This window comes from Empidonax traillii, unplaced genomic scaffold (genome assembly GCF_003031625.1).
Source record: "Empidonax traillii isolate 1590-97213 ecotype Southwest subspecies unplaced genomic scaffold, ASM303162v1 scaffold340:size591717, whole genome shotgun sequence".
Lineage (NCBI taxonomy): Eukaryota > Metazoa > Chordata > Aves > Passeriformes > Tyrannidae > Empidonax > Empidonax traillii.
This window is the reverse complement of record NW_020955533.1, coordinates 11067-25012: the sequence shown is the minus strand read 5'-3', so window position 1 is coordinate 25012 and position 13946 is coordinate 11067. Positions and strand designations below refer to the sequence as shown.

General features: G+C 41.4%; 1 protein-coding gene across 1 annotated transcript in view; it reads right to left on the bottom strand.

Moving 5' to 3' along the window:
• POLR2B (RNA polymerase II subunit B) overlaps positions 1–13946 on the bottom strand; it is a 17272-nt gene extending 3326 nt beyond the window's left edge. Inside the window, exons 1-21 of the mRNA XM_027892155.1 lie at positions 13893–13946; positions 12865–12937; positions 11050–11200; positions 10378–10490; positions 9881–10100; positions 8808–8966; positions 7673–7837; positions 6977–7173; positions 6151–6270; positions 5594–5780; positions 4583–4726; positions 4173–4312; positions 3936–4047; positions 3315–3469; positions 2869–3067; positions 2583–2751; positions 2035–2131; positions 1144–1238; positions 602–852; positions 425–514; positions 48–155 (exon numbers count right to left, since the gene is read on the bottom strand). Of these exons, the coding sequence (XP_027747956.1) occupies positions 48–155; positions 425–514; positions 602–852; positions 1144–1238; positions 2035–2131; positions 2583–2751; positions 2869–3067; positions 3315–3469; positions 3936–4047; positions 4173–4312; positions 4583–4726; positions 5594–5780; positions 6151–6270; positions 6977–7173; positions 7673–7837; positions 8808–8966; positions 9881–10100; positions 10378–10490; positions 11050–11200; positions 12865–12937; positions 13893–13911 (2964 nt within the window). The 5' untranslated portion in view covers positions 13912–13946. The remainder of the gene's footprint in view (positions 1–47; positions 156–424; positions 515–601; positions 853–1143; positions 1239–2034; positions 2132–2582; positions 2752–2868; positions 3068–3314; positions 3470–3935; positions 4048–4172; positions 4313–4582; positions 4727–5593; positions 5781–6150; positions 6271–6976; positions 7174–7672; positions 7838–8807; positions 8967–9880; positions 10101–10377; positions 10491–11049; positions 11201–12864; positions 12938–13892) is intronic.

Sequence of the window (13946 nt, the reverse complement as noted above, 5' to 3'; positions counted from 1 at the left end):
TTAATTCATATTGCTCAGACATTCAGTACAGAAGATTTTTTTCTTACCTTCCCCTGAAGACACTCAATCAAGTGACCAATGGTCATACGGGAAGGGATGGCATGGGGGTTGATAATGATATCAGGTGTGATGCCTTCACAGGTGAAGGGCATATCCTAGAGCAGGGAAACAGACACTCAATTCTTCCCAGAATATAATTTTTAGGAAAAGGAGGTGCCTGGATCCAAATTAAATCTTTTAAAGTGTTTCAAAGGCATTTAAGTATCATGTAAGAAGGAGCTGTGTCCCCTTCTAAAAATATTTTAGCTAAAATTAAGTCAACACATTGCACGTGAATAGGTATTCCACAGACAATTCACTTAAAGCAGTTCAAATGCTAAGAATGGCGCTGGCAAAATGTTAAGAAGGAAAAAAAAGTTACTACCTCTTGCCTGTACTGGATACCACAGGTTCCCTTCTGACCATGCCTGCTAGCAAATTTATCTCCAATTTGTGGAATTCTTACAGAGCGCACCTGTAAGCCAGAGGGAAACATTCAACTGGTAAGTTAAATACACAGCAGAGACTACTGAAAGCAGAAAGCACACATATTATTGCTCACCCGAATCTTGCAGAACTTGTATCCTTCCTGATTAAGGGTCACCATGACCTGATCTACAATGCCAGTCTCACTAGTTCGCAGGAAAGTGCTGCAGTCTCTCTTTGTGAAGCGTCTGTTTGTGCTTTCCAGTTCATCTTCGTTCTCTGGCAGCGTTACTGTTTTGCCAATGATGACATCATCCCCAGACACACGTACCCCAGGTGCTATCAAACCATCATCATCAAGTTTGTCATAGATTGCGTGTCTCATACCTCGGAGCAAAAAAAAAAGAAAAAAACAGAAAGTAGACTCCCAAATTTTTCAACATATTGACTCTGTTGTTCTGTAGAAATTCAACAAGTCTGCTTGCAACTTCAGACAACTGCAAAAAGATCTAATTTTACACAAATATCTCAACTGGTGTATTGATAACAATTAATACAGACTTCTCTGCTGTCTTATATGCCCCAAAATGAAGACTGCATCAGTTCAACAACATTAACAGCCTTGCCCACAAAAACTGAATTTAAAAACTCAAGTCTTTGCACACTCTTGTATCTTACCTTGGCAAGTTTCGCGTGTAGGCTTTTCAAAAACTTCCTCTTGGTCATACCCTTTTTTAGACTCCTGCTCTTTGTATGAGCGATAGAACACAGATCTGAAACAAAGTTACAAAGCCTTCTCCAGTGAAACCAGCATCATTTCCCCTCATCTGTAAATCTGAATTTCACTATAATCACCTTTTTATCACACATTATGGCTACTAATATGAATGACAACCAGAATCAAATAATGACAATATTCCACAAAGCTTCCCTCTAATTTCCTGTTAACCGGACCATCAATGAAGAGGGGAAAACAAAAACAGAAGAAGACTCCACCCAACAAACAAACAAAAGTTTCTGATGGTATTAGGATGGTCACCTTTAAGACACTGCATCTCTAGATAACATGCTAATTTTGACGAACTGCAGAGACTTTCAGATCTGCTTGACATCTCAAAAGTAGTTATTATTTCTAATGATTATTCACATCTTCAGCATCTCATTTCATATTACCTTCCTCCTTATACATGCCATTTTGCAAGCTTTTTTAGGCTTCTACTGCTACCTTGCAGTGTCACCCTCATTATAACTGGAGCTAGGAAACACTCAATTTATAAAGGCTTCTTTTTGGGGCAGTAAAAAATAAATACCAAAATGGAATAGCTGGGACACTGCATAAAGGATGAACCATTCCTTACTGTATTTTGTTTGCTAAGATACACACTCACTGTTTTCACTGTGCTGCTCCCTCCATTCTCATTAAAAAAAAATTACAAAGCTTCTCAGGTTGGAAAGATTTGGGAGAACAGTGTCTTCCAGCATAAAAATGAACTTTTCATGAATCTTTGGACAACTCAGTATACTTTTTTTTTTTAATTCCAAGCAGTTAAAAAATTTACTAAGGCCTACCTGAAAAAGCCTCTGTCAACAGCAGAACGGTTCATGATGACAGAGTCTTCCTGGTTATAGCCCGTGTATGATGCGATGGCTACAATCGAGTTGATACCTATAATATGCAGAGCAAAGACTTTGAAAGGATCTACACGTTCCACTCAGACATTATTTGTAACTCAAAATAAGCTGTATTCTCTACAGGGAAGCTGTTCTACCCTTTCTGAGATAAAATCTCCATGTCCCACACACAGAAACATGTAGTATCAGCAAATCCAACTTTGGGTAGAAAAGAGAGTCAAGAGTGACCCCTTGTGAAAAACCTGGCAAATACCGATAGAGAAAATGCTTTTTTTCCCAGTTAGATTGTAGCAGACTATAGAGGCAAAGTAGTTTCAGCTGCAGCACTACCAGTGTGTTTTCTGCAGCCTAGGTGTCCAGCTACAAGCTAACACTCTTTTAATTGCCAACATTTGCTAAATACTCAGGTATTCTACATAACACTTGTGACATTGTCTAAACAAACACCAGTATTTTTGTTCCACAGACATTAACTGACAACATACCTGCTGGTAACTCTCTGAATCGCAAGTACTCCATGGAGCGTGTTGTTACAAGGGGCTTCTGGGGATAATACAACACGTGTGCCAGCGTATCCATGCGGACATGGAAATTTGTGATGTAAACTCCCATGGCCTGTTTACCCATAGCAGACTGGTATGTGTTCCTGGGAGACTAGACAGACAAGAGAAGACCAGCAATTATGCAATTATGCACATAGAGCTCTTTACACACACCTGTGGGTTTTCTATCAGATTTAAAAAAGCAGGATGTTGAAAGAGGTGCACCAACCTGGTTGTGATCAGGGAAAGGGATAATAGATGCACACACTCCCAGGATCATGGACGGGTGAATCTCACAGTGTGTGTATGTTGAACAATATGCCACACCTTTCTCTTGCAAGTCATCTGGAGTCATTGCCAGCATCACAGTCTCTTCTTCCAGTGTATCAATGTACTCTACCACACCACTGGCCACAAGATCCTGCCAACTGAATAAACAATAACTACATTAGAACATAAAATGGGTCTCTTCAGCAGTAACAAGAACAAGAACTTCCCTGGCTTATTATTAGTACTACTGCCTCCGTGTGACTAAAAAAAAATTAAACTACCTGGCAGAGAAAGCATCTTTGTGCTGCACAAAGATTTAAACATTTCTCTCTCCAGCCTGCAGGAACGTGCAGCTTCCAAGATGGAAAATGACACATTCAGTTGAACTGCAGGAACATATCTCACCTGTAATTGTTATACTCTCTTTCCTTCAGCTGGTCAATATGCCTTTTCTTCAACAGCAACTTCTGTTTCTCCACGATTAAAAGGGGCCGACAAATTCTGCCTGCATCGGTATAGATGCGGATTTCTCGCTCACGGATGTCTCTGATCATTGAGACCTGCACAAGAAAGCAGCACCCTGTGAGTACAAAACCTCTGCTTGGAATCAGAACCGCAGAGCACAAGACAGGGTAACTAAATTTCCTAAAGCAAAGATTTTACAGGCACTATCATCAGTACAGAACAAACATTAACACTCCTACAACAGTAGCATTTCAGAAGACTCTTTTCAACCGGATCCTCTTTAAAAGCAACCAACCAACTCCCCCCTCAAAAAACCCAAACCCCGCAAACAAACAACAAACCACACGAGATCAAATAAAAAAAAAACAAAGAAAAGGCACCTAACACAAAAAACTCCCCAAACAAAACACAAAACAAAGCAAAATCACAACAAAAACCCAATGTGAAGTATATTCAGAAAGAGATTGGCAAGTCATGCTATTTGGAGCTTGCAAAGTAGGGTCAAGGCATTATCCTCTCTTGTCTAAAAGGGGACCTAAACTCTAGATGTAAAATTTATACCTCTGACACAATGATGTCCATCTGACGGCGTAGCTTCCTTAGGGTATTCATGAGCTGCTCTGGATCTTTGTGTATTCCTACCCAGCAGCCATTAACAAAGATCTTGGTAGCACTAGAAAAAAGGAAAATAAACAAATAATAATTAAAAAAAAAACCACACCAAAACCCCCCACACCTTTGAAGTCTTGTGCAGGACAAAAAGTTTAAGTCTGTTTAAACAGTTACATTTGCACATACTCAGCTATTGCTGCTGGAGAGATTTCTTCCAGGTTTTCCATGCTCCACTCTTCCAAGAATTCCAAAATTGGGGATGGCTGAGACCCCACAGAAATGTAAGCCATCAGGGCTAAGTTCTTCACAAGTCCTACTGCATGACCCTAGCAGAAACACAAAGTTAACTTGCATTTTCAAATCAACAGATTTGCCCCAAAAGATCCAAGAACTTAAACTTCAACTCCTCAAGGAACTGGACACAAAACATGCTAATTATTTTATTAATTCCTGCCATTCAACCACAGAGTTGGCTATAAAACCAAATATTCGTGTCAGCATTTTAAAAAAGCGCAAGCGATCATCACCAGTGCCATGGCTACAAAATGACCAGCAGAAAAAGGCAGTACTGACATAAAAAATAGTGCTTTCCTTACCTCTGGGGTCTCAGCAGGGCACACCATTCCCCACAGCGTATTGTGCAGCTGCCGGGGCTTTGCCAGTTTCCCATCTCTCCCGATGGGAGAATTCAGGCGTCTCAGGTGGGAAAGCGTAGACGCAAAAGTCAGGCGGTTTAACACCTGCAAACAGCAAGGAATGCAGTTAGGTTGTTGACAGGCAGAACATTAGCACAAATGATCAGTGCCCTCTAGAAAGGATGTACTCAAAAACAACTAAAATAGCTCTGTTAGCTACACTTTTTAGTTATTAGGAGCAAATCAGCATTTACATTCTTCTCAGAGTCTGCTCAAAGCTTCTCAAAAATGTAAGAAAATCTATTTTTACAGCCCGAACTGTGAGAGTTTCTTTAAAATGCAAACAAACCCCTCATACACATATAACAACAACAACAACGCTCTATCCAGGGACACCTATCATTGCCCCTTTCTTTACTTTGCTTTCCCCAAATTATGATCGCACCAGGGCTCCAGACAACAAAATGTGCTGGTATTTAAAAACTGACACCTTTTTCCTGTTTCCATCATTAGGAGAAAGGGACTCAGCTAAGCACTACACTGCTCCTAAAGTCAGTGCTCCTCATCATTTGCTGTGGAATATGCAACTTTTATATGACTCTCAAGTTTCTTTAACCACCTGTGAAGGACTGGAAGTAATTACAGGAAAGAAATCCATCCTCCCAAAAGATACCCTAGGATATAGGAATTTACCAGACACACAAGCATATGCTCTAACACACAAAAAAACCCAATCTTTAGAAGAGTTATACCAACTGTTTAGCAGTGAATAAAAAAACAAACCATGACAAAAACCCAAAAAAACCCCAAACCACAAACCTGAACCAACTATTTGGATCTTCATCTGTGTCAGCTAAGGAAGTTTCCTTTCAAAAATGCTTCTACTTAACATACAACACGCATGGCTGCCAAGCCATGTTAAACCCTTTCATAACATAGTTTTTCTCTTACGTAAACCTGACAAAACTGTACCTGAGACACTCCTGCTCTGGCCTGATGAGCTTTTTTCTGGTCACCCCAGTTTCCAGTTGCCAATGAATACTTCAAACCATCTGAAATAATTCTCGTTTTAATTGCCAGTTCCAAGTTGAAGTCTTTCCCTCTGTCAATAAACTTTTGTGCATATATTCTCACTTCCTTCAGCAAATTCTTAAACATTCTGTAGAAGAAAGACACCAAAAAACATGATTAAATAGTGCTGTAGCAATTCACCATACTTAGTGTTATTTGGAAAAAAAAGTCACTGACCTCCTGAAAAGAGACAATTTGTAACTAGCAAGGAGGTAGAAGGGAATAAAACAAATTAACCTGTTTGTGAACACGAACAAAATTTGCTCCAAATCAAGTCAATCCTAGCCACCAACTACGACAGGAAATTTAACCATTTCATGAAAAAATCATAGTCAGATACAAGCTTTGTTGACTAAGACCAGCTCTTGGACAGAACAGAATCAGTCTGACTGATTTAGAAGCAGAGAGTTGGCAATGCCTCTATCATTAATTATGTCCAAAGAAAACGTGATACTTACCCTCTGAAGAGGAAAGCCAACAGTGGCCCAGCAAGATCCAGTCTTTTGTTGCCATAATGATCTCTGTCATCCAGCTCTCTTCTCCCCAGTGCTGCCAGCAACAATCTATGAACCATATACCTAAGCAAATAAGATAGCTTATGTTTTAAACTGACAACAGGTATTGAAAACAAAGATTACAGGCTTTCACAGATAAATCAGTGAACTCTTTCCTAAAGGCTGTCTGTTCCAGATCTTTAGGATACTAAACCAGACCTCTTCAGCATATCCTGAGAGGTAAATGACCCACAGAAAGTTCAGGTTGAGGACAGAGAGAAGTCAATATTTAAATCACGATTAAAATGCCTCTTCTGCTACAGTCTGTCTTGTTCTGTAATATGGGCTCTGTTTAAGCATTCGCAATCAGGTGTAAAATGGCAAGTCTCCTGATGCTACAGTTCATCTGCATACCAATAAGCAGAGATTGAGATGATGTGCTAATAGTTTACATTATAATCAGCTTATCAGTAGTTACCTACATTTTAGTTATCAATTTCTATATTTTGTCCAAGCAAAAAGTCATTTATCACTATCATCACATCTAACTTATGATCTAGAATGTGTTGAAGGCTCATTTTGTTTCCTTATTTTCCCCCTATTTTATCGGAACTTGCATTTTCTCAGCCTCAAAAATATACCAGTGCCCTGAAGTTTATCGCTGAGTATCTAGAAGACTGAGCTTAAAAACAAACTTCCATTCAGTGTGTTCTTCCAATCATGTACATATATGAGAATAAACTATGTATTCAGGGTCCATTTGCAGATGTGAGACAGAGTTCTGACATACCCTAGGAAATAGGCCTTTTTGGTTTCACAGAAGTCACTGACACCAACATGTGGGAGCATTTCCTTCTGCAGGACTTCTTTAGCATACTTGATTCTCTTCTCTTTGGTGACACCTGGCTTTGCACCTCTTGAGCCAATGAAGTTTAGAGCAACATTTTGCTCTTGAATGACAAATGCTTCATCCAGAGAAGGTTTGACCTAAGGCACAAAAATACATCAAAATCCTGTAGCATCCAACATCTGTTGGGGTTGAAGGAAATGACAATAGTAGTTTGCTAATGATTCTTTCCAGGATCTGCTAATTGTTGATCCGGGTATTTCTGGCAACAGTAATGAAGCACAATGGAAGAACACAAAAACTAGTTTAGACTTCAGAAACAGTTCTTATTTGAATATGTTCTAGGCCTGTTGCTGTTTCAGGTATAATCAAGATTTCACAATTAGAGTCAATGGCACAGGAGAAGATCCTATCTCTCCAAATACGTATAACTCCTTCAAATTTCTACTGCCCTCTGTTCACTTCAAGTACTCATTAGAATAGATTTAGGTAGAGAACTTTTAACACTTCTAATAGACAACCCACAGAAATAATAAAGAAACAAACTACAAAAGGAAAATGGACAATGCTTTAAGTGATGATCAGCCACACCTACACATCACCAATCACCAAGACAGGAAATAATTTAACATATATTACCATTTCCATCATTTCTGGATCTTCAAAATCATATATGATGTGCTCTAAAATGTCCCTGTCGGACACAAAGCCTAGTGCACGAAAGACAATAATGATGGGGACTTCTTGTTTGATATACGGCAAAGTTGCTACAATGCGCTGGCCAATAGCGCTCTTCTTTGCACCCTGGAAAGATGGGGAAAAAAACATGCCTTTAAATAAAAATCTCTCTCTGGATTTGGATGATACATTGTAAGTGTATTTTTTCAGTTTTCACAGGAAAACACGACTTCTCAGCAGGCCAACTGAGGAGCTGTTCTGAAACCTTACTCTGCCAACGACTTGGTATTTTAAAATATTTAGAGCTTTAGAAGTCTGCAAAAACTTGTAAAATTTTTGCTGATACAAAGGAATGTAAATTCTACTTTTTCACTCATACACATAATTTCTCTCCCTCTGTGTATTTGCCAAGAGCAATCCTATCCATCTTCAGTGTTCCTTCTGTCAGCTTACACCCAGCTTTTCTAACCCACTGCGCAAGTGATCACTCAAGAAGCTGATCCCTTTTTCCAGAAACACTGTGTGATGCAGAGGGACTCAAGAGTGCCCCAGACACCAAGAGTGAAAGTAGTGTAAAGCTTCTATTAAAGCTACTCTTGGGAAATTTCACATCATCAATGCAACAGTACTGATGAGTACAGACATATTCTGTTTTAGAATTTACAAGTAGTACTTATTTCGCCTCACAGACTGCATAACTAGATGTTAAATATGAATTTATATGTGGGCCGCAAAATACATCTAAATATTTGGTCTCTGCTCCTTTTTTTGTCCTTTGTCAAAAAACAGGACACAGCTTGTTTAGATTTTTTAAAAACTCATGTACAGTAATTATAAAACTATTTTTAGCCTCACCCTAAAGCCTGCCACAAATGGAGTCCTCATTCCAATCCTCAAATAATTTATCATAGAGACAGGGATAACGTATGACTAATAGACTACACTTTCATTTAATTTACCTTCTTTACAATTTAGCATCAAGAGAAATTTCTTCTCAAAATCCCAAAAGCAAATGACACAAAGAGACAGTAACAAAACTCCTAAAACAATCTGTCTGGTAAGCCTCAGGGCAGGGGTTATTACTGCCAAGACATACCTGCCCGCCTCTGGCCAGCATGCTAACCCATATAGTACTCGTGGGTCGAGAGGAATTTTCCAGACAAGATCTACACTCTCCTGTGTAGGCATACTTTGAATCTTTCTTTGCAAACACATACACTGTGTTTGTAGCCATTTTCTCTTGAGCAATTAAAACCTTTGGGAGAAAGAAGAACACCAGTAAATACCTGACAAAGAGCATGCTCAAAGTAACAAGCACAGTGTGTTTCTACTATTCCTTCAGGTGCCTTAAAAGTAAGAGCACTGCACAGCATGAAGTCAATCTGCCAGATTCAGTTGGATTATACTCTACATTTTAAGAAATTCAGTTAAGATAGAATAACCAAAACAAGAGACTCAGGGAACACTGTTCTCTGTGATGCACTTACCACATCTGCTGGCTGTGCCAAAACATTTCTGTTAGCTTTAGGCACAACACTGATAAAGAAAGTATTTCACTACCTGTTTTTCTAAGGCCAAGGCACTACACAGGCATTTAGATTTAAATGCCAGCTATAACACTCAAGGACTGATTTGGGTTTTTTTCCCCAAGGAGAAAAATAAAATTTTAATGCTTTTGCTGTGTTTACTCAGGTATCAGTTACAAAATATGGGAAGTTTCACTGGTGAGGCACTAGCATGAAGAGGATATGATTTGCTGAAGCTGCATCCACAGCAATGGAGGGAAAAATCTTAATTTTATAATAGCTGGGAACAACCTACAGGACACTCGGAGTGAAGAAGTGCCTCATTTTAGGTGCATGCTGCTCTGCAACGCTGGAAATGGAAAGGAAAATATCTAGAGTACTTAGTGGCATTCAGTGCAAAACAGTTCATGCAGCTGAAGAAGGGAAGAACTGAAGATGGGAAATGTGCCTCAGGGAAGAAGAAGAGGTAGCTTGAGAAAGTCCTAACAGAGGACTAAAAGCCCATTTTTGTGCAAGATCAGAAGTGCCCACAGTGACTCTGATACACTGAAATAAGAGTGCTTTTGCTCCTCGCATATGGAAACAAGCAACAGAACTTCCATAGGTGTCTGTAAAGACATCTATGCAAGGTATAAGCCCTTACCTTTTCTGATCCATTGATGATAAAGTAGCCGCCAGGATCAAGCGGGCATTCATTCAGTTCACAAAGATCACGGTCAGTTAAGCCATTCAACAAACAGTATGTCGAACGTAACATAATAGGAATTTTTCCTATAAAGGTTTTCTGATGTTGTGTCTGTAATTGATCCTCCCCTTCTTTAATGACTGTTTTAGTTATATCCACATACAAGGGAGCTGAATACCTACAGAATAAAAACACCACTGCGTTATCTGACAGTCATTAACCCTTCTGTACAACCTTGAGTAATGAATGTAGTTATTCAAGCACTCACTGGTATATAACACATTATTACCACATCATCAATCATCATCTGATCTGATTTAAAAAGTAGGCATGGAATTTTAAATAGAAGAGTAATTATTACATTTTCAAGGCACTACTATATTGAAAAAGACTATAAATTAATAATGCAGAGGCAGTTCTCCCTTGTGTTTATCCACTCCAGAGTTGGCTCTTACGTAAGGTTTCTCAGCCTGGCTTCATTCGGCATCATTGGCGAGGGTGCTCCATCTCTTTCCCAATGTGTAGGTTTGGAGAGATAGATTTGTTCAAACTTCAGCAGATACCGGGGCTGGAAAACAAGAGTACATTTACTTGTAATGGAAGAAACATCCATTTTGGTTGTTCAAGAGAGACCTTTAGTAGAAACCTTTGAAAACCCAGACCTAACTTCAGCTGAAGAAAGCTAACAAGATTTCAGCCATAAACCTTTCTTGCCATGCTAAAGCTACTGAAAAAATCCCACCAAAACTTGCTCTACCTGACTCTGACTGATTTGCTCTACCACGTCACTGTCCGTGATGTTTGGCATGGTAATTGACAATATGAGCTACAGAAGCCATTTGTTGCTTGTCACTTTTCAACCAGCAAGACAGAGTAACTCTGTACGACAGGGAAGTTCAATCCCATGGATAACAAAGCTCTTGCACGTTTCTCAGTCCAATACCTGACTGCATGACAACTTAGCCACATATCTCAGACTCCAAAGAGTTCATCCTTCTGTCCTATTGATTGCATGAGCAGCATAATTCAGATGTACTTTTATCTCTTGAGACACGGCCTGAATAAATCCAACGTTAAATGATTTTGATTGTAAAAACACATCATCTCTGCCAGGGTTCTCCACTTACCGGCTCTTCCACTTCTCCTGAGGCATGCTGGGCTTCAGCTTGTAAATCAATTGGTGGAGCATCTTCAACAATTCTCTGCACAGACATCTGAATAAACTCATCAAAAGAATCCAACTGTTGCCTGACTAAACCCTTTTCATCAAAGTAGGAGCTAGAAACAAAAAAGGTACATTAATGAACAAGAAGATTTCATTCACGTACTTCACACATCAACAAGCTTAAGATTTATAACAAAACCTACAAAAGCCAAGAAATGCAGTAGAGAATCAAACATATTCACTTATCCCAAGGCATGAGTTTCAAATACAGATGTTCAAAAATGTTTAACAATTCTCTCACTGCTTGAAGACATAGACAGTACAAAGTGCCAGATGTGCTGCCACCTCTTGGCTAGGCCATAGCTGCATGCAGAGTCTACCTTAAATTATGATGACAAACGTCAGTGAAAGTGGCTTCAGATGAAGTTTTACCAACCACGTCTTTAAATTATTTTGCTTTAACTAATTTTCTAAGCTGCAGTAAACTGAGAGCATGCCCCTTAGTCCAAGTAATAGTTCTCAGAACTTCTCTTGGCTTGTATCTCCCCTGTTTCAGCTTCAATCCTCCAGATTTCCCTTAGCCTTTGGGTGACCTAGCTTTAAACCCAGCACAAAATAACTGTAAAAATCAAAGCCTAAATTAGAAGCCCCACATCTTAACTTTTGATGGGATTAACTAAACACGCCTGCTGCATCAGCTCCTGCCAGCAAGCTCCTGTGCTTCAGTGAGGTATTACTGAAGTGAGCCAGGAAACCTACATTACCTCAGCTTCTGTCCCATCACTGCCAAGGTCTCCAGAGGAAACTGGCAAGAACTACGCCGCCTACCAATAGCTTCAGGCTTTCCCAAAAAGAGTAGCACATCCTTGGCCATTGTGCTGTTGCTGCACAGTCTGCCGTTGCCCAAGGGGAAGGAGGAAGGGCACGATCAACCTGTGCCACAGAACAGTTGAGATTGAGGTCCGGATGTCACCCTGTCCTACCACTGCACTCAAGCAAAGTCACCTAGAGCTGATTACCTATAACCAGGCCCAGAGAGCTTTTGAATAACACCAAGGATGGAGATGGAGACTCCATGACCTCTCTGGACAACCTGTGCCAGGGCTTGGTCACTCTCACAGTAAATGACGTGTTTTGTCATATGGAGTGAGGTGCAGCTTCAGCTGAAGAATTTGTATTAGATACCTCCCACATGTCTGAAAGTAAAGACAGCTTTACTGGGCTGCACAGGAAAAGATGTCCTTCTGCCTTTAACGTTTCTCATCTCTGCTCTCCAACCAGCCTGCTTACGGGACCACCTCTGCAGATCTACCCTTCTGCTTGCAGTCTAAGACACCATTCAGGCACATCTTATGAATCATGCAACTAAGAAAATAAACATTTTTTACTCAGTTCCACATGGCACCTCACTCCTTAACAGTCTCAAGAAGCTGTAGGTCTTTTTTTTGATAGAAAAAAACATTTAATGGTGCAAATAGTTAAGTACTGACAGCGTCAGCTGAGATTAGTGGACAAAATCACATACTTGATATAGAACAAAAACCACCTCTTACTTCACTGAAAACAGTGTGTTCCCCCGCCAGGGGTTCTTCATCCCTGATGAAGAACTTTTCTGTTTTTGTTTAAAGCCCTTCTGCTCTGAATATGCTACAACACACAGTTCATCATAACCAAGCCTGCAGCTCCCAGGATGTGTCCCTAGCAAACTGGATGCCACCTGTGAAACCAAGAGCACATGCACTGAAGGGTTTAGGAACAGCAAGTTTTAGCCAGTCACCTAATGACAATCCAGCAGGCTTCTTGCCACAGGTCGGGCGTGATTTCATCATCGTCCTCATCATACTGCATATCTGCGGGGAAAGAAGCACAGCGTGTGAGCCAGGCTCCCATCACCACCTCAGCATCCCTCCTGGCCGGCTGAGGGATCCTCCGGCACTGCAGCAGCACCTCTGGCTGATTTTCTCATTAACAGCAGGCTGAACATGAGCCAGCAGTGTGCCCAGGTGGCCAAGAAGGCCAATAGCATCCTGGCCTGTATCAGGAATACTGAACCCAGCAAGACCAGGGCCAGACTGATTAGGCCACACTTGGAGTACTGTGTCCAGCTCTGGGCCCCTTAGGAAGGACATCGAGGTGCTGGAGCAGGTCCAGAGAAGAGCAACCAGGCTGGTGAAGGGACTTGAGCACAGGCCCTATGAGGAGAGGCTGAGGGAGCAGGGACTGTTCAGCCTGGAGAAGAGGAGGCTCAGGGGAGACCTCATCACTCTCTGCAACTCTTTGAAAGGAGATTGTAGCCGGGTGGGGGTTGGTTTCTTCTCCCAGGTAAGAGGGCACAGTCTTAAGCTGCACCAGGGGATATTTAGGTTGGACATTAGGAAGAAGTTCTTTACAGAGAGAGTGACTGGGCATTAGAATGGGCTCCTCAGGGAGGTGCTGGAGTCACCGTCCTTGGAGGTGCTTAAGAAGAGACTGGATGTGCCAATTAGTGCCATGGTCTAATTGACAAGATGGTGTTAGGTCAAAGACTGGACTCGACGACCTTAGAGGCCTTTTCCCACCTAGCTGTTTCTTCTGTGATTCTATGGCCGCCCGGTTCCCGCGGGAGAGCCCACTGCGCCCAGCGCACACCCCCCCCCCCGCCCCCCCACTCCCGCCTCCTACGGAAAGATCCCAGCGCGCCTGGAGCATCCCCCTTCCTCCACTTCCCCCGCGCTCCCGGCTCCTACGGGCCCCGCGCGCGGCCCTTGCCCGCCTTGTCGGGGCGGACGGGAGAAAAAGGAGGGGAAAGGGGGCAAAAGGTCTCACCTTCGTCGGCGTCGTACATGGTGGCGGCCGGGCAGGGGGGCGAGCGGGGCGGCG